The sequence below is a fragment of the Mixophyes fleayi genome, chromosome 6 (genome assembly GCF_038048845.1).
Source record: "Mixophyes fleayi isolate aMixFle1 chromosome 6, aMixFle1.hap1, whole genome shotgun sequence".
Taxonomy (NCBI): domain Eukaryota; kingdom Metazoa; phylum Chordata; class Amphibia; order Anura; family Limnodynastidae; genus Mixophyes; species Mixophyes fleayi.
Genome location: NC_134407.1, coordinates 193,066,328 through 193,088,563, shown reverse-complemented (window position 1 = coordinate 193,088,563; position 22,236 = coordinate 193,066,328). Strand labels below are relative to the sequence as shown.

General features: G+C 39.2%; 1 protein-coding gene across 3 annotated transcripts in view; it reads right to left on the bottom strand.

Moving 5' to 3' along the window:
• SEPTIN9 (septin 9) overlaps nucleotides 1–22,236 on the bottom strand; it is a 147,721-nt gene that overhangs the window by 77,623 nt on the left and 47,862 nt on the right. The window contains exon 1 of one of the 3 annotated variants that reach the window (XM_075177734.1): nucleotides 14,818–15,118. The exons of the other annotated variants lie outside the window; for them this stretch is intronic. Coding sequence (XP_075033835.1) covers nucleotides 14,818–14,872 — 55 coding nt within the window. The 5' untranslated portion in view covers nucleotides 14,873–15,118. Of the gene's footprint in view, nucleotides 1–14,817; nucleotides 15,119–22,236 lie in introns of those variants that run through there. 3 annotated transcript variants of the gene reach the window in all.

Here is a 22,236-nt window from a genome sequence, read left to right as displayed (position 1 = left end):
TGTGTGCCTGGCATAAACTGGGTACATATGCAGACATGCACGGATATTAAGATACATAGGGCTCAGTATATGGTGTAAGTATGCTGCAGTTTTTTTGAGCACGAACCACACCCAATTTAGGACCAACTCAGCATCAGGCCCTGTGGGAGTAAACTGCAGTTTTCAGATGAAAAGTCACAAATATGGGGAGAACATACAAACTCCACGCAGATAGGGTGCCAGTTGGAACTGAACCCATCTGTGTTAGGCAGGCTACTGTGCCCCCATTAACTTGACACACGTGATTGAACTTAACATTACAGTTCCACTGTAATAGTGATTTAAACAAATCAAGCAGGATAGGAAAAAGAATAAAGAATAAAGGAAAACTGTATTATCCTGCTACCCTGATGGAAATCCCATCTTATTTTCAAGAGAGATGAGATCAGGATGATGAAAGAAACAGAAAAGTGAGGGTATGAGGGGGTGGGGTGGGGATTGTGGCACACTCTAAGTGTGGCCTGCTTCTTTCAAAGCAGAATTTGTCTATGTGAGTGTGTATATATATATGTATATGTATAATATATATATATATATATATATATATATATATATATATATATACACACAATGATCAGCCACAACATTAAAACCATTGACAAGTAAAGTGAATAACACTTGTTATCCTATTACAATGGCACCTGAAAAGGGGTGGGATATATTAGGCAGCAAGTGAACAGTCACAGTCAGTTCTTGAAGTTGATGTGTTGGAAGCAGGAAAAAATGGACAAGCGTATGGATCTGAACTAGGACAAATTGTGATAGCTAGACAACTGGGTCAGAGCATCTCCAAAACGCAGGGGGGGTGGGTATTCCCGGTATCCAGTGGTTAGTACCTACCAAAAGTGGTCCGAGAAAGGACAACTGGTGAACTTGCGACAGGGTCATGGGCGCCCAATGCTCATTGATGTGCGTGGGGAGCGAAGGATAGCCCGCCTGGTCCAATCTCACAGAAGAGCTACTGTAGCACAAATTGCTAGAAAAGTTAATGCTGGCTATGACAGAAAGGTGTCAGAACACACAGTGCATCTCAGCTTGCTGTGCATGGGGCTACGTAGCTGCAGATCGATCAGAGTGCCCATGCTGACCCCTGTCCACTGCCAAAAGCGCCTATAATGGGCACGTGAGTGCCAAAATTGGACGATAGAGCAATGGAAGAAGGTAGCGTGGTCTGATGAATCACATTTTCTTTTACATCATGTGGACAACCGGGTGTGTACATTGTTTACCTGGGGAAGAGACAGCACCAGGATGCACTACAGGAAGAAGGCAAGTCGGTGAAGCTCTGGGCAATGTTCTGCTGGGAATCCTTGGGTCCTGGCATTCAAGCGGATGTTACTTTGACACGTACCAGCTACCTAAACATTGTTGCAGACCAAGTACACCTCATCATGGTATTCCCTGATGGCAGTGGCCTCTTTCAGCAGGATAATGCACCTTGTCACACTGCAAAAAATGTTCAGGAATGGTTTAAGGAACATGACAAAGATTTCAAGGTGTTGACTTGGTCTCCAAATTCCCCAGATCTCAATCCGATCAAGCATCTGTGGGATTTGGTGAAAAAACAAGTCAGAGCTATGAAGGCCCCACCTCACAACTTACAGGACTCAAAGGATCTGCTGCTAACGTCAGATACCACAGGACACCTTCAGAGGTCTTGTGAAGTCCATTCGTCGAAGGGTCATGAGGGGGACCTACACAATATTAGGCATGTGGTTTTAATGTATATGACTACACAATGTATGCTGCACATTATGGTCATAGTTTCCAGTATTTTACCATGGTAATGTTTCTCCATACAAATGTCCATGATTTTTAGCTTTACAATTTGCTAATACTGCTTCACTTCTTTTGGTTGCAGGATGCGGTTTTCTTTGTCTGTTCTTATCAATTAAAGATAAATATTTACAATTGAATAGAAATATGTAATACACATATGAGATGCATAGGTGCATAAACAATAGTGAGTCTTATCCTTATCTTTGGCACATACTGAGTATAAAGACCTGTGAAAGATATGCTTATCTTTGGCACATGACAAGAGGTGGTAAAGATAAGGATACCTTGCACAATTGCTGTGCACCCATGACAATAACAACAGCTCCACCTCCTACCTCTCATCTTCTTTAACACTTCTAAATGTTTCACATCTTATCACGGTTGCACAGAAACCCAGGGAAAATGACTATTTAAAAAGATAGGTAGTTGTGATAACACATCACTAACAACATTTAAAAAACTTTTCCAGCCACACTTTACTGGTGAGTCAGTGCATCTAAGCGCAACACTCTCGATGCTATCTCAGTAGGCCTTGGAGCACTACAATCCCCATCTTGTCACGTTAGTTGAATTTAATTGGTATTCACTTTTTTTTCACTAAATATTTAACTATGAAGATGAACAAAAGGGAAACTCAAATAAAATGTTGAATTGTATTTTCAAGTTAGCCAGTTAAAAAACAAAATAGGAAAATGTCCAAGGTGAATCCTTAAAAACCTGTAAATTCCTAAGGAAATTAGGACTAGCTGGCAATTTTTGACAATGTAACTTCCTATTTCCTGTGTAGTTTAGTGTTTCGTTCTTCAATGACAATCTGTGTCACAGAACTCCTTGGTGGTTACTAGTATCCTTATATTTCACAGCAGGGGATGTTTTATCCCATATATTATGGTCATGACCAGTGGTGATGTATTGTTGGGTACAGTAGGTGAAGGAGATCTTTATTAAGTGTAAGAGAATAGTCTGAATACTTGCAGGGGTCGTGTCTTCTTGGTAGGTACAATGTTCTATGTCTGGACTGAGAGTAATGCAACTGTTTGATGTGCAGTGATTATGTCATGTTGAGTAAGTATAATATGTGCATCTATAACAGAATAGTATTATAATCATTCCCATTGGTCATGTTATGTTAACTGGTGTTGTATCCTGTGGACAGGAGCATCAGGAAGGTTGGCATTACAAGTGCCACCTTGGGTGCTATGTACCTGGAGCTGCATGCTTCCATCTCGGTTAAAAGGAACCTTCTTGGAACACTCTTGGAATTGTGGCTTAAGCACTTATAAATAACTTATTGTAGATAATTATTTAAACTAGGGGTGCGGTGCACCGTTGTATATCATTGCAAATGTACTGATATTTTTTTATATTGTGTGTATTTCGGTATAGGAAATGTATTAATTTGTCATGTATTATGCTAGGTTAGAGGAAGCCTGTTTTGCTGAAGGCAGGAAATGCTTAGTAAGTCTTTTCATCTCAGAAGCCACAGACACCTGCTTTAGCCTGAATGCCCGGCAGGGGGTAATTACCTGTATCATGCCTTGTTAAAAAGATAGACAAACGACATGAACAAGTTTCAGGAAATCACAGATTTATGTTAATTTTGTAAGTTAAATCATGTTAACTTCACGTTTAGAGGAATATCACATCCTGATGTTAAATCATCTGATGTGATAGCAGACGTTTGGGGGCCTGGTCGGGACAGGGGGCTGGGCTACCGCCTGACATCATGTGTGTCAGAATCTGTATAAAAAGGAGCTCTGTTTTACCATGTAATGTATCATTTACCATCTGACTTCTGGAAGATCACCAGTACCACAGACTGGTGTGTAAATGTACTTGTCAGGACTCTTGAGCAATAAATATCACTGCTTGAAGATTCTGCCTGCGACTATTACCTGCTGTATCATTTGACCAACAGATAAATAAAGGATGATGATGAGGAGATAAGAGCTTACACTCTAATCCGTTCCCCGGCTGTCCTGTGTTGAACCCAGCGTCTCTGTGTCAACGCTCTGCCCGCTACCCGGCAGTCCTGATTCATAGTAAGCGGTTAGGAAATACAAGCCAGCCCACAGCAAAGAGGCATTACAGCAGCTATACCAGCTACCCTAAGAAGTACGCGGTTCTGGTTACTGCAAAGGAGCCCAGTGGTGGGAGCCGAATTCTCCTTCAACTATTGCGCAGTTGGCATCCGCATGTCAGCGAGTGTCTGGTGGCAAGGTGACACCAGTAGGAGCGGTCAGTGACAGTCGATTACTGACGGTGAGAAGAAAACCAAGATAAACAGTGCCGGAAGAACATCCCCCTGCCCCCCTCCCCCTAAAGACCGGATGGTGAAGTAACCCCATCCGGTCACAGGAATGTATACTATTTGATATAGGATTTACAGTGATTGTACCCAGAATATGGGACAGGCATTGCTCAATGGCTGTGTCTTGTTGTTGTTGGGTAGGTGGTGTTCAGTGCTTGAAAAAAGTGCAGAGGAACTGAATTATGATCATGTCCAGTGGCTGTCTTGTTGGGTAGGAGTAGCTTCTCCTGCCTTATAGTAAAACTTATCCTGGAAATTGTTTTAGATAAGTATAAATGGAATATAAAATAAGCAGATTTGAAAGCAAATCAAGTGCAACAATTACAGTAACATGGCAATGAGATCCTGGGTTTAAAGGAATTAATAATTACAAGGTATACAGTCATGGCCCAAAATATTGCTACCATTGCATTGTTTTTTTATAATGCACCATTTCTTACAGAAAATTGTTGGGCCCAGGTCAAACCATGAAAAACAGCCCCAAACCATTACTCCACCTCCTCCAAACTTTACAGCTTGCATTATGCATTGGGGTAGGAAGCGTTTTGCTGGCGTCTGTTAGAATGCCAGACGGTGAAGCACAATTCGTCACTCCAAAAAACACAGCGGTGCGCTTTACACCACTCCAGTTGATGTTTGGTATTGCGCATGGTGATCTAAGGCTTATGTGCGGCTGCTCAGCCATGGAAACCCAATCCGCGAATCTTCCGGCGAGGAGTTTTTGTGCCGACATTGCTTGTGAGTGTGTATTAGGAAGTTGTATGGTGCTGTTATACTTTTATGGATCAATCGGAGGAGTTAAGTGGGTGTGTATGAGGAGAAATGCTTGGGATGAAGCAATAGCAGCCAAAAGAGAAATAGTACAGTCAAAATATGTGTGTATGTATATGTGGATAAAGATGGAAAGTTTGACTAATTATGAATGATTATATTTTTTAAAGCTATGAAAGCCAAATGTGTTTATATGTTGTGACTTGTTAGACAATCCTGGTACTGAAATTGTAACTCCGAAAGCTTATTGAGCCAGACTTTTATTTATTAATTAATGGAAATACACACCTAAAGTTGGGCACCTCTGGTCAAATTACATGTTTCTCTGAATCATTAAGTGAGAACAAGTTAACACAATTTCTGCAGGATACAAATCTAAACATGACCTATTTTGCAACATTTTAATGCACAATTGCTGTTTATTTGCTGAATTTAACATACTGCTCATAAACTGGGTGCATGTGGAATGCACAAGTCACATATCACTGCAAAGGACCTGCAGAAAGGCTTAGCTGACACCGGAGTGGAGGTCCGCCATATAATGTCGCTTACACAAGAATAATATGCACGGAAGTAAACATTTCCTATAATCTTATCACATCACAAAAGTCAACGTCTGTAGTATGCAAAACGAGACTTGGGCAACTCAGAAACGTGTTGCGTTGTGTTGGTAACTGAAGAAACAAAAACAGAACTTTCTGACCACAACCTCAAAGATACATTTGGAGAAAACCGGTTAAGCAGTTGAAGAAAAGAACAACTAGGTGAATATTTACTAAACTACAGGTTTGAAAAAGTGGAGATGTTGCCTATAGCAACCAGTCAGATTCTAGCTGTCACTTTGTAGAATGTACTAAATAAATGATAACTAGAAGCTGATTGGTTGCTATAGACAACATCCCCACTTTATCAATCCCGCAGTTTAATAAATATACCCACTTATCAACTGTTAAGCGTGGATCTATTATGCTTCGTTGATGTGCGGCTGCCAATGGGACAAGAAATGTCTAGGAGAAAGGAAGGAATTATTTAACTAAATCATCAAATCCTTTAAGCTAATGACCCAGAGTCTGTGAAGAATCTGGAGCTGAAAAAGAGGTTGGATATATGTTACTAAACAACAATCCAAAACATACCTCAAAATCAACCATAAAATACTTAAAGGAATGAATAATTAATGTTTTGGAATGGCCCTCGCATTCCCCAGACTTGAATATTATAGAACATCTGTGGGGAGATCTCAAACACGTAACACATGCAAGAAAACTATTTCTGAACTAGAAGAGGTCTGCAAGGAAGAGCAAGGAAATAATTCCTAAAGCAACAAAATAAAGACTCTTAGCTGGCTACAGGAAACATTGGAAGCTTTGATATCTGCCAAAGGCTGTACAACAAAGCACTGACTGGCAGGGTACCCAAACATTTGCACTTGTCATAGTCACTGTTTTATTTTTGTTTAATCTGTACGAATGCAGAAAGTAAATAGAAATGATGCATTCAAATGTTCCAAAGTTTGTGATGTTTAAATTTGCAGAACTTGTGTTAAGTCACTTTCAGATTAATTAAAATATTGAATATGACCCCCTTTGTATTCAACAATAAATGATTTACTGGTATTTTACTGATTGATTTACCCGGCACCCAAGTGACACCAGTGGTTGGGTTTTGGGGGAAATTAAAAAAAACCATGTCATATAACTTAATATTTATGGAACAACAAGTAAAAATTCTACAAGCATGTTATTGTGGGGACTGTAGTGCACCAAGATCTGCCTAGAAAGCATAATGTAAGAATTGTTTTGATGCACAAACCCATCAGTAAAGGTTATTTGGAAATGATATTACCATATTGGCAGCTATGCACCGGATATGATCATAATTTTATTTTAAACACTTTTACTGTAATGACAGTATACAGATTAAGTACAGATGCTGCAATTGTGCATAAACATAGTACAGTTTTCAGGTACAAAACTGCCAGAGAAATTGGGGCTGATGCAGATTTGCATGCAAAAATGGGAGTAAATTACGCTTAAATTACTCTAAAAATAGCATATTTCTGCCCATTTGCAGAGCGGTACATAATTTGAGATGAGTCAGCCTCTGCATCATCAACATGTGCGCCTGGTTCACAACAAGTCCTCATCAGTAGTGAGTATTTGTATCATAGGCAACAGTTACACCTCCATACAGGCGTATATGCATGGATCTGCAGGTCTACATGAGCCGCATTTGTATAAACATGGACTGTTCGGGAGACTCCAAAATTCTGGGTAGGTCTCCCGGATTCCTGGGAGAGAAGGTTACCCTCCCGTATCTGCCCATTTCCTAGTGAAGAGGGGAGGATTTCGAGCCACCATGGTGCAAATCTCAAGGAATTATGTCATTTTGCTCCCCAACCAGTAAAATGAAGTGTTTGCTTCATTGCATCACGGGACAAAACATGATTCGCTGAGCCCTGCCCCCCACATGGCCACCTCTCCCCCGGTTCTCCCGGAGGCTAACATTTAAAAGTATGTAGGCCAACATAAGAACACACCTTTCCGCCTCTCCAGGTGCAGGTTGCTGTAAATGCCAGAATAATGCAGGTCTGCACAGAGCAATTTCATGCAAGATATACTATGCAAACTGGCATACGACCAACTGTACATCAGTCCCATTGTCTTCAAAACCTTGAACTCTAGAAATTAGGGACACTTTGCAACTATGGACGGGTGTATTGTACCATTATACTGACAACACTATACAGACTGACAGGATGTTTATTGTCCTTGGATCTGAATCAACAAGGTTTGGGTGACATTTAGACGAAATAGAAAAGTGACTACATCAGGCTCAAGCGGATTTTGGATTAGAGAGGCAGACAAGTGGGTGTTAGGGCGAGAGGGTAATGCTTGTGGGGTCAGGAAAGGAATTCTAGGACATGTGACCTATTGTGTCCAGTAAACTCACCAGGTGGTGTAATGCTACAGGCTGTGTCCTGAACATCTGGGTGACAATTCCCACCACAAAATGCTGAATACATTCCAGACAGTGCTACAGTGAGCCACTAGGCACATTTCCCTGCAGCATTAAGTCAGTACAAAAGGAACATGCAATAGTTCACCTTTTCCTGCTGCAGAAAACTATTACACATAATGCAGTCATGCCAAAATGCTTAACTAAAGACTGTAAATGATTTATTAGAAGTTTGTCACATGCAGGAGTTATGCTCTGGGGCTAAAAGGAAGTGTGACATCACAGGAAGCATAGTCATCATTGAACATCCTGACAATGGTGGCTAATAGCAAGTAAGTAAAATGTATTAAAACTGCTCGGTGCAAACAGGCTGGACATAAATATAGGAAATTAATCAGGATCTGCTGTTTTACAAAACAAGATAATGATTGACTTTCCAGAACATTTTATTCTGATGTGGCTTTATCAGTGTTAATACTTCTCTTCATAAGAACTGATTCCGTGTGAGTGACTTCATAGCCTTTACCGTAGGGCAGTCTCAATTTACACATTGATATAATGGTCAGTGTAACAGGAGACCTGGTTTCCTTGTCGCAGTCATGCTTTAAAATGTATTGATCGTCTACGCACATTAAAGACGTTCATTTCCATTTTGTGCCTCGTGCCCAAGGGAAGTCATGGGTGAGAAAACAAATAAGATGAGGGAGTAGAACCTGAACTAGCCCGGCGCAGGCAGGGGGGAAGGAGGGAACTGGGACCCTGAATCTCTGCATCTGCCATGCAGCAGGCCCCATTATCTCCATGGGCCCCGATGCATTGTACCTTCTGCACCAATGGTAGTTCTGCCACTGTGTGGGAGAATTGGGCCCTACCCATAATTGTTAACAATCTAAAAAGTAACTGAGTCTAATGGTCCTGTTGGTGGCACGTGACTATTGTAAGGCAGTATTTTTATAAGCAACATGTGTATTATGATTATATCATAATACACATGATCCTGATATCATATGATTTAAGGATGGCTTTTCCACTGGAAACATTAGCAAACGATAAGTCACAGCAGTTTGTGTGAAATATTAAGAACTTTTTATGTCATGTCCTTGTGATAGAGAGTAACAATATGATTCTCTATCATTCCAATGGGATCAGTCTACTCCAAACGTTGCACAAATTAATTTACTCTTAGTGAAATTGTTTGTGATGAGCTCTCAGTACAAAAGCCTATGTAAGTGTATGTTGTAGCTGAGTGTAGGCCACTGTGCATCTATAGCATCTGATAAAATTGAATGGCAAATGCTAAACATCACCCTACTACACTAAAAGCTCATTCACACCTATATGCTTTTTTGCATTTTTCAAACATTAATAAATGCATGAAAAGTTCATTCAAACTAAGTTAAATATTAATCTTCTGTGTGTTTGGGGCAGCATGGTGGCTAAGTGGTTAGCACTCCTGCCGTACAATACTGGGGTCTTGAATTTCCTTGGGTTGGGTTGTCACTTGGGTTTCCTCCGGGTGCTCCAGTTTCCTCCCACACTCCAAAAATATACTGGTATGTTAATTGGCTGCTATCACATTGACCATAGTCTGTGTGTCTGTCTGTGTGTGTGTGTCTATATTAGGGAATTTAGACTGTATCAGTCCCTGCCCCAATGGGTGAGTGAGTTTTCTTTACAGCGCTGCGGAGTTAGTGGCGCTATAGAAATAAATGGTAATAATAATAATTGTGTTGCAATTTTTTTTTAGCATTTTTCATTAACATATGCCATCATTCTCTAATGGGTAGATTGAAGAAGAACAGTGCAGATAAACACTTTCAAACAGTTTCATAGCTCTCAGTGATTTGTCTTGCATTTTCCTAATTACAAAAATCACAACTCAATGGTGGAATCAAATGTTGAACAGGGTCTTGACCTGTATAATTCCACTGCACATTCTTTGCTATTTGATGCTTCTGACCGATCGAACCAGCTGTTCTATCATTCATTATAGGCTATGAGAGACCTAGGGGTAAATGTATGAATCTCCGGATTCTTCATCTCCGGCGTGTTCAGCCTCTTCAGCGCTTAAATTTAAAGCGGCGCTGCATTGTAAAGGGAAACTTCCCTTTACAATGCAGCGCCGCTTTAAATTTAAGCGCTGAAGAGGCTGAACACGCCGGAGATGAAGAATCCGGAGATTTATACATTTACCCCCTAGAGTATTAATTCAGGTTATGGTTGAAAACCACATTTGATCCATGCACAATATGAAAATGTAGATTTCTGGGTGTGATTGTCTTTGAGTCCCATTTTAAACTACATTAGCTAATATGTATTTAGGCAAATGTATTTATTTTATTATGTCTAGATTACCAGATTATGTTACATCATTCTTTGTTTCAGTATCCATCTATATATATATATATATATATATATATATATATATATATATATATATATATATACACATGCACATAATACACATGTCCGTTACTAGCCACTCAAATTGACCCCGTTGCTCACCTAACCTCCAGCGAGAAGACTTTGTTGTGCTGTAGTTAAATCCAAAATAGGAGGCAATCGAGTATTTGCATCTAAACTGAAGTCTTCAACTTAGAGGCAAATCCTTGAGTGCCTCCTATTTTGTGTGTGTATGTATGTATATATATATATATATATATATATTTTGTATATACTGATTCATGCGTACACACTTACACAATTTTACACAATATACCATCAGATCTGTGCTCTTCATCTGTCATAACCATCTGCTGATGATTGTGGCTGTAAGCTCTCTGGAGATCTGCCTACACTGCTGGCTGTGAGTACATACACACTGCAGAATTTCCCTGACATAGGATCGTTCATAGTGATCTTTAGTCAGTTTATAAAGTCAAATCAAACGATACGATGTGCATGGGTGTGATGAAACATGATCGTGGGAGCGTAAACACTAATGCAATATCGGACCTAATGGTTGTTTATCGCGTGACTGGCACAGTAATCGGGTGAAAAACCTGTAGTGTGTACCCAGCTTAACACTAGAACACAACTACCATATTTGTGCTGGAGCAGTCACACGCCTTGTTGGCTTTGCACCATGTAAATCAAGCTTTCTGTTTATGTTGATGTGTAGCTTCTAATTAATACTGTCACCACATGCATGGCACTGTATCAAAGACCTTTGAAAAATCTAAACACATTTTACTGTTCTATAAGATCCTACTCACTTTGCCATAACTAATTAATTAGAGAGTTATGCTGCATGCTAAATGCTTTGTGGACACTATTGTATCTAATGTACAAAACAAACTGATGCTGTATCCAAGGCATATAAACAAACTCTAGCTACATACTCTAATGGCTTTAGTGAAAGTCACTGAAGTGGTTAGCACTTCTGCCTTACAGCACTGGGGTCATGAGTTCAATTCCCGACCATGGCCTTATCTGTGAGGAGTTTGTATGTTCTCCCCGTGTTTGCGTGGGTATCCTCCGGGTGCTCCGGTTTCCTCCCACAATCCAAAAACATACTGGTAGGTTAATTGGCTGCTAACAAATTGACCCTAGTCTGTTTGTCTGTGTGTGTCTGTGTGTGTGTTAGGGACTTTAGACTGTAAGCCCCAATGGAGCAGGGACTGAGGTGAGTGAGTTCTCTGTACAGTGCTGCGGAATTATTGGCGCTATATAAATAAATGGTGATGATGATGAATAAAGTTAAATCAGTGTATTTAGTAGAAAAAGGGCAAGCCCAATACATAAAAGTATACCCATCATGCACTTTTGAAACAAACTACTTATAATAGGGGAGTTTGAGCATATCTACAATATCTACAAAGCAGGGCACATACAATTTAGACCATACTTGCCAACTCTCCCGGAATGTCCGGGAGACTCCCGCATTTTGCGATAATCTCCCGGACGAGTGTGGCAATCTCCCGGATTCTGCCCACTCCACTAGGAAGTGCCACTAGGAAGTGCCCCACTTCCTAGTGAAGTGGGCAGAATTAGATCCCAAACGCTGCGATTCCCGGTGAATCACAGCGTTTGGGGGCGGGGCCAAAATGACGCGATTTTGCCCGCCCCGCCCCCCCTCCACTGGCTGGTTCCCGGAAGAGAGCTGAAGAAAGTCGGTAAGTATGATTTAGACACTCGCCTCAATAGCAATTCACAGATGGCTAAACAGAAAAAGACCAGTCACAAGCGCTCATACAAAAGTTTGCTTGCCCAGTACTGTTGTAAAACATATGACCAAAATACTTTTTACATAGATTTATCCATTTTCTTTATAAGTAGCTTTTTATTATATATATTTAAACATCTTTAGTGTCTACAGCTGGTTAATAAAGAACACAGTGATTCCACGGAGGTTTAAGGCTGATAAAAAATAATTTTCTATATCAAGAAGAAATGGTGTTAATTGGAGTAGTAACAAGATGTCAGAACATATCCTAACATTGTTCTACTCTTACCTATGCCATATTTTCTTGTGTGTGAGCACCATATTATTAACGTTGTCCTTAAATAACCCAGTCATGGTAACATCATTGTATCTGTTGAGAACACTTAACTACACACTGTTAGGACATTTGCCTGATGCCTATTCAACAGCAAGATTGATGCGCTCTTAGGGGGACTCTTGTTCCAGAATGTACAGATCTGTTTTACTTTATTTAAAACCTTTTGTATTTCACACAGTTCATCTTCCAACAACTTATTTCCTCCCCTCTTTCTTGTCAAACAAAGTGCTATCTCCAGTTCATGTTATGCTTCCTTCCTGCCCATAACTCTATTCACTAAGGGATTAACTTGCTAAAGATCAATCTAAAATCAACTCTTTTAAGTATATCGAGTGAAATTGCTGCAGGATTTATCCTGCGTTGACCTAATTACCATGGGCATTCCCAGCGATGAAGGTTTTATCCACCTTCAGGTAACTTTACATTATTGGCTTCTACAGACTCTTCTGCAACTTTTACTTCCACTACACTGCTTAATGTTTCTGATATGTCATTTGTACATATCTGCCATGCATTTACATCAGAGCTGTTTACTTCCATTGCCTTTGGCTATAACACAAACCTGTCTTGCTCACTGCATTAGATACAACTGTATCCACGGAACGGCTTTGTGTCCTAATTAGAAACAACAAACAGCTCTGTCTAATGATATGACATGCCTGAGAAGCACAGACTGAAAGATGAAGCAATGTATTTAGTAATAATGCCAAGAGAACATATAAAGCCCAATAAAGACATTTGGAAGTTGTTCTCAACATCTTGCTAAGTGCAATTTTGAGGCTCCATGAGAGTCTGCTGGAAAGTCATGTAGCCTGTCTAAGTGTTGCAGTATTTTTACTGTAGTGAGCTCCAATGTTCAGGAATCACAGGAACAATGAATGGATTTCTCTTGGACAAGACAGACATCTATATTCCATTTCTAGAGCAAAATACTAAATAGGAGCAATGTATGATTGACAGGTATTGGGGGCCCATCATCATCATCATCATCATCATTTATTTATATGGCGCCAGCAGATTCCGTAGCGCTTTACAAATGGGAACAAACAGTAATAAAACAATACTGGGTAATACATACATACGTAGAGGTAAGAGGAACCTGCTCATCTCACCAACTGCTAACATACAGCAACTTGTCACAGAGATTTCCTTAATTAAGCAAAGCCATCTATTTCGACAGGGCATACATGGAAAGAGACAAACTCAAGTTACTGCCCCACCTTTGAAGCTTGTCACTTTTATGAAAGCACATGCTCAGCTGCTGACCCTGTGCAACAGACAGGGGGAAACCTGAGAGGCTCAGGCTCGCTCTCAGCTGGGATGAAATGTGACAAAACACCACTTGACTACTACAAAGGACCAGCAAAGGAATCAAATAAAGAAAGCCATAAGGAATAAAAAAAGAAATTACATTTGCTAAAAAACAAGAATATCTCTCCATCATCAACAAAAGGGACTAGAGAAAGTTCATCTGAAGGATAACAAAAGAGACACGGTCATCAGGTGTTATTTTTTAGGTGCTAATGCACAGGTAGAGCAGCCTTAGTCGACAAGTGGCTCACTAGCATTAGTGGAACCACAAGTCCCAGCAGGCACCCCCTCCCTTCCCCAGGTAGCAGAATCAATTATCTATGGGAATGGCAGATAGATTAAAAATGGCCAAAGATTAGTTGCAAATTGTTACTGGTGATTCACCAGTGCTCTATTTGGACTTGAATACACATTGCCTGATTGCACCATATATATCTCCCTACGCAATTTACCGTCACACCAGCTAAATCTACATTGCGTATGAGTAGACCATAGACATTGAGACTTTGTCACAAAGATAAAGGTCTATATAAGGCAACCTAAGCCCCTTTGTGCAAACAATGTTTCCTCTACTAAGACCTACAACAGTCACCAACATCTGCATCAATAACTACTATTACTTTAGACATGTTATATTGTATCTGTGTTGTAGCTTCAAATATGTTAAACTTTCATACAGATGTGTGGCTGCAAAATCTGTATTCTTTTTTTTTCTTTTTCATTCTTCCTCCCCCTCTATGTGACTCACCACTTTTTTTTTCTAGTCTTTCTGAGTAATTTTCAGCCTGCTGTGCTTTTCCCTTTCCATCCACCATCTCTCTCTCTCTCTCATTACCTGTCTACTGTTAGAGACACTTTTCCTACCCATACTTCTCATTTTCTGTTTCAGGTGTGCATCTGTCAGCCCATCTATGTTCTGCAAATGATTCTATTTCTCAACATTAGGCTTTAAATATGTCTCCTACTCTGTGTATAATATCCATCCTTCCAACACTCTATTTTTGTTTGACATCAAAATCCTTTCCTCCGTTCTTCCCCCTTACAAGCAGACACAGACGCAGTCTTCTAATCATGCACAGCAGAATACTGTAACTGAATGCAGTAATTGTAATATGTAGCAAGAAGACCAATCTGTCATATACGTACCTTCAAAATCGGAAATAATGCCTTCCAGGTGCGCATTTACTGTAGAATCTGACATTTTGGGGATCTTCCACAATTCCACAATCTGCCCGGATCCTAGCAGTGATTTTTTTTTTCCCCCTCTTAACAACAAATCCCAAATTTGGAAAAATGGTCTCACATCAGAAGCTGCCGCCAAGAAGAGGGAAGGAGGAGAGGGAGGGGGAAGGATTCTCCTGTTATGACTGCGATTCTAAACTTTTTCTTTTTAATGCGTGTGGGGTTTTGTCTCTCACTCTCTCCCTAACTTTAGCCGAGGACAGAAACACAGCCCCTAAAGGCTGATTTGAATCAATGGTGCAAAGGCAGCCTTCAAACTCCACCCATGTCACACACAGACACACACACACACACACACATTCACACTGCTAGCACATCTCACATTCCCTTGACTGCCCAGCTGCACTGAGGTAGCCGGCCTGTGGCAAACGTTTGTAACCCTTTGCAAGCCTCTAAACTGGCTACGGATGGGTTAAACGTGATCATTTATCCTGCCAGTAATGACACGGGCACGTCACACTTACAGTGTCAAAACAAGAGAACAGAAATTAAGTGTTTTCTTCTTAAAATACATGTTTACGTACATGTCATCCTACTGTATACTTCCAGTATGACTGTTTTCATGCTGTGTCCGCATCTTATATTATACTGAGCTACAGAATTAATTGAAATAAATATTAGTAGAAAAATTGTATGTCCAAATATTATATCAGTAAAACATTAAAAGCATGCTGTTATTACTAAGATAATAGTCATTATAAGCATTATAAGTATGGTATTATGGTACTTCTGTTCACTGTTCTGTTTTACCCTGTATGGTCCACTATCTGTTTTGTGTACGGCGCTGTGGAAATCTTGTGGCGCCCTATAAATAATATATTAATAATAATTAATAATTGTGTTTCAGTTCTCCCCACAATTAGTTAATGTTATATTTTATCCTTGGACTGCATTTCCACTGCTGTCACTGATGTTTTCCTAAATCCTATTTCCTTCCTTATTTCCACAAGCTGTAACATTCTCAGTATCTCTGTTCTGCTTCATTAGCCATGGAAGGCGGGTGATTCAGCAGTAGTTGAGGGGTTACAGCGATGGCGTCATCGTATCCTGAAGCTAGATTGATAGGCAGCAGGAACTCTTGAAATATCAAGCAAGAGGAAAGGCCAGCTGTCAACAGGAAGCCAGCCACACAGAGGGGTGTATCAGCTTTGACAAATGTTCACTGGTGCCTGTTCTTGGGCAAACAATGTGGCAGACCTACATTTGCCCACAAATTCGCTGCCACAAAGTGGCTGCACCACCTGTATGACTGAGAGGTGGTTATGTAGTGTTAGCACCAATCTGGCCATAAGATCTTTCAATTTCTCTACCGACATTTGTTGATTTGTATGACTAGCCCATTCAAAGATTGATCAGATAAAGCAAATTGTTGTAACACGTTGCTCGTATGAGCTGATCCTATATGTAGGTGTGTTTTCTTTTTGCTGACAGTTATGCATTCCACCATAGAACACTTTCATTATAACTTATGAAACACCAGCAAGCAGAGCCTGTGTTTTAAGTATAAACAGACAGAGTAAGGTAAGAACAAAAGGTGCCAAAAACTTTAGCAACGTCAAAATGTCTAATGTACTCCACCTGTAGATGAATTGGCTAATACAAGTGACCAATGAACTATAAAAGCACAAGGTGCTTGAGAGGAAGAACCTCCATGCATTGTAAGGCTCTGAACATACTGGATGATACTGTACAAACAAGTCAATTGTACTGTATGAGGTTATATTGTTGAAGGGGGAAGAAAATACTAGTTCTGTTATCAATGGGTTAAATCTCCACTGCTTGCAGTTACAGTGTACAAAGTTACTGTAATTTTAAATTTGAATTTCATTCATTTTTTATATAAACAGCAGTAGCCGTTGATTATATGACTAGCATATATACAAACTCTCAGAGTTGGTTTCTTCTATAAAATCATTGATCTGCAATTAAGATAACAGCGCTGACATCACCGCTCACAAGTTACAACTGATGACATCATTATTCATTGATAAATGGGTATATTGTTACATTATTAGCACTCACCTAAGCCTGTGTGACGTGTGTGTGACAAAGGGTTAATCAAAAACAGCCACCTGGTCTGTTTAAAAATTATTAAAACTCTCCCCGCCTATCCCGTACATTAATTGCCTTAGCAATTATGCCACCACCATATTTTTTTTGTGAAGCGATGACACGCTTACTCAGGAAGGCTTCAGTCCTCTCTTTAAATGAATCTATCACAATTTACTTTCGTCAGAGTTATCATAAACCAAATGATCTCCCCTGTCCCCGAGCTATCATAAACCAAATGATCTACTCTGTTTCAACTATGTAACGTTCTAAAACCAAGCGAAGTCTGACACGTGAATTCGGAAGACCACAGAGACCTGAACTTATCTGGCCTGAGTCACTAAGGAGCACAAAGCATTAACAAGGAGTGCACCTGGGCAAAACCATAGTGCATTGAAGGGGAGGTAAATTTAAAATGTGGAGACAGATTTATATTTGGGGTAGGTCATGTCCTAGACCACCTTTAAATTTCAGTATAAAAATAAAGGTACCAATTTGTGTGCTACATGAAAAAGTACACAAATAAGCATTTACCTTATGTCCAAAATAATAAACTAATTTGCATCATAACATGGCAAACTTATTCTTTTTTTTTAATCTGCTTTCCTTAATGAAGCAGGCCCATTAAGTGTAATTTAATGTGGAAAATAAATCCAATCACAATGCTTAAGATGAAAACAACAAAATTACATAGAAATATATAATGCCATAGTTTCTGGTAAAAATAAAAATGAATAAACAACAGAAAATGGTAAACTCACAAGTTTTCTGCTTGCTGGGAGAACAGGAATAATGGGACACTTCTCAATATGAAACTGACTCCCAAAAGTGAACAAATCTGTTAGATTTATAGAACATTTTAAACATGCTGCAGGTACACACAATCCCCCTTCCTGTGATGTCAGACATAGAAAGTCTCTGTATATGCAAATAATTTTTTATGACCTCTTTTCAAACACATTTCAAGTCAGGGTTTATTTACACTGGCCTAACATCTTATCAGAATGCACTACAAAGAGTATATTACCTTCACACAACAGGTCATAATTTTCCCTTCATTTGCATACCAACATGACTTATTTATCTTAATAAAAAAAATAGAGAGAGATTTCACGCTTTTACGACCCGTGACATAAATTGGTATTGGGCACTCATCTGTAACTATGTGTCTGGAACTTTCTATCCATAAATACCACATGGGTAGAGCAGAATATTTTAGAGTCAAAATCAAAGAGATTTGGTTTCCCCTTACTCTGTTTTAACCCATGGCTTGACACAGAGGTCATCTGAGCCACACCAAGCTAATACTATGAATTAATTCACAAAAACACATTTGCAGTTTTATATGACTAGTTATTAATAAAAATGTGTTTAAATATTTTTTATATATATATATATATATATATATATATATATATATATATACACACACACACACACACATACACACACATAAGTTAACCCGTGCATGATACTCATGCATTCTAGTCAAATCAAGCTACTTAAGGTGTTAAAAAGGTTCTTGTCATCTTCATCACCCCACACACGCCGCTAGGCTTTTATATATTAGATAATGCTAAGAATTTAGTAGGTCAGTGTAGTATATAACTCCGCCCAGCAGGTGGCACTGCAACTTGAGCACTCTGTCACCCAGTAGTTTTTTCCACACACACACACACACTAACACAGCATTAAAATTACCTCACGAAAATGAGTTTGACCCCTCAACTCGTAAATTTAGCCTTTACTACCCCTCCCACGGGGGGAAAGTGGGATGATGGAAGTTAACTGACTTCACTATTATAATTTTTTTGTCAAGTAATGTCAGTATACCAAATTTCAGGTCAATTGGATGAGCCCTTTCTGAGAAAATAGTTTTTTCCCCACACACACACACACACACACACACACACTAACACACGCCGCTAGGCTTTTATATATTAGATAATGCTAAGAATTTAGTAGGTCAGTGTAGCATATAACTCCGCCCAGCAGGTGGCGCTGCAGCTTGAGCACTCTGCAACCGGTAGTTTTTTCCACACACACACTAACACACGCCGCTAGGCTTTTATAATATATATATATATATATATATATATATATATATATATATATATATATATATATATTTATTTATTTATTTTACATTAAATACACAAAACAGGATGTTCTTAAAGAACACAGTACATACAATTTGTTTTTATAGTTTTTCCTACTTGCATACACATGTTCTGTGCTATATAGTGGCATGCATACATGTAGTTTTTAATACAAAGATGATGCCATGACAGACATCACTATGCCCTAGTGATGGTGCAAATGATACGACTAACAAGCAGGTACTTAAGGGAAGTCCAGAACTTGAATCAGCAGCAACTGTTTTGGCATGCCCTTACTGTATATTGCCTATGTTCATCCGCCTCTTCACTCCCCCGTTCCGCCCTTCAAGTTATAGGCAGTAGTAAGTGTCAGACATGGATTGTATGCAATTGATTTCATTGGTGTAAGATACGACATGCAAATGGACGTCTGAAGATTAACCAGACTCTGATTGTTCTACTTTTGACATGAAATTATCATTCTTAGTTATATAGTGTAAGTTGCTTCTATTGGTATAACTTTCAAATTATAGTTTTAAGAATGACAGCTGTGAATATAATTGAGAATTTAAATGGCAAATTCTGAACATATGATGATACTAAATACATATTCAGAGAAATGGCATATAATGTTACAGCTGATACAATAAGGCCACATGTGATGTATCTGCATTTCAAATTCACAGGTTATTGTCACTTTGTTGCAATTCTGCCAATTCCCTGAATGACTAAAATGGTTCCTTTATATATCTCCTTCTATATATATATATATAGATATATACACAATGTGAATTGTATGTAAGATGTGAGTAAGTAGTGTCTGTGTATCATGAGTCACAAAAATGTGACATGAGGTTTGTAAAACGTGTGTGACAGACTGGGGGTTGTCTATTTAACAAAGTCAATGACATCACACACAACTTTCTCTAATCCCGGCATAATAGGGACATGTATGAATGCAGAACTGATGTCTTACAGTAACTGCTGAAGCAGTATTACAGTGAAATTTATAAGAAATTTTAGTTCCAGCTAGACTGACTTTTAAGGGCTTAGTTACAGTGGACTTTTTTTCATGTATTAAACAAATTATATAAAAAGAAAATGATACAGTAATCATGTACAAGAATGAGCACCTAGGGCTAGATTTGCTAAGCTGCAGGTTTGAAAAAGTGGGGATGTTGCCTATAGCAACCAATCAGATTTTAGCTTTCATTTATTTAGTACTTTCTACAATAAGACAGCTATAATCTGATTGGTTGCTATAGGCAACATCCCCACTTTTTCAAACCCGCAGCTTAGTAAATCTAGCCCCTAATCTAATGGTTTTCCTCATCAAGACACCTTTAGTTTATTGGATGGTACATACCCTACTGCAACTTTTACTGGGCATATTAATTTGCTTTCTGACACCCTTCTGTGATTTTCACCAGGAACTTTATATCATCCATATATTTGCTTAGCATTGTTGTCTTCCATGCACACGCTTTAGTGATCCCTATGCTTTATGTTTGTCACAAAATCAGAAAGAAGAACACAGAACATGTATGCAGAGTACATTCTATGAATACTCTTTATCATATACACTTTCTTTAAACGTTTGATGTAATGCTAACTGCCACCACTGCACTGGTCCTGAATACAGGCTGCAGCAGAGATACTGGGTTCTGGAATACCAGGACTGTCCTGACATATCTGGCTGATTATAACACATAGTTGCCTTGCTCTCCTGGAATGTCCGGGAGACTTCGGAATTTCTGGGAGTTCTCCCGTACTCCCGGGAGAGCAAGGCAACCTCCCAGATCCTGCCCACTTCGTTAGTGAAGTGGGTGGTGGGCAGGGCTTAGTGTCATGATTCATACATAATGTTGCCCCGCCCCCTCAAGTAATGGGAGGCTGGGACAAAAAAATATGTGATTCGCCAATCCTAGACCCCACACGCTCACCTCCCCCTGGGATCTCCCGGAGGCCAACACCAGTATGTTATAACACACTATACTATTATTAAGGTACTCTCTAAAGGGGGTTAAGAGGTGTTAAAAATATGTTTAGGGTGGAGAAACCCATTAATTTTCCTTACCACCAATATTTACTCTACTTTGTACTCTATTTTATTTATATTCATACATTTCTCAAGTAACCCATCAAAATATGGCCTTGTATCGGGTTCATCCCAGTCATACAGCCAACACCAAACTGTTTGCTTAAATGTTGTCCTAAAAATAAAGCAATTTCCTAATACCCCGATGCAGGTGTGGGGTACTTCTAACATGGGGTTGTCACTGGGTATAACTGGGGCAGATAATAATATAACACCTATTGAAGCAAATGTTTGTCACTGTAAGCCTCGTTTGTTTAAATCTCTGTGTAAGTTTCCACCTGTGCGTACATGAAATTTTTGTAAAAATTTTATTTTATTGAAAATTGTTGTCTTTATAAACATTTACTAAACTGAGGGTTTGAAAAAGTGGAGATGTTGCCTTTAGCAACCAATCAGATTCTAGTTACCATTTATTTCGTACATTCTACAAAATGACAGCTAGAATCTGATTGGTTGCTATAGGCAACATCTCCACTTTTTCAAATCCCCAGTTTAGTAAATACACACCCTGGTCTTCTGACTTCACTATTTCAGTTATGTGTTAAAATGTTATAGCACTGAAACTGAGCTAGGACTACCTCTGTGTATACACTGTATGTAGCATGTAGATCTCAAAATGTATATATATGCTCTAAATATATATAATTTTGTTGTCTATAAGATATAAACAACAAGTGTGCAACAACCACTCCTCGTTACTTTTATTGGTGAAAAAAATGATGTGGTAAAATAACAGGAATCAGAAATGAATCAGGTTAATAAAGTGAACGTAAAAATAATCTCTATGCTGTCCTCGGAACAGTGGCGCCATATGTATGTGCCTAGCTGGCTTATATTGTAAATACAGACCTGGACTGGCAGATTGAGCCGTGTGAAAGAGATAGTGGCACACTGATGTTTATAGACCAACAAATCTTCTACTTTGTATGTATGGCCATTGGCAGAATCAGAAAAATTCCCCTTCGTTCTGTAAAACACCCACAGAAGCGGTTTTATAGATCTGCAAGGAGCTTGTCACATCACATGATAAGACCACTTATGATAAAAGCTTATGTCTAAAAGCCCTATATTTCTTTC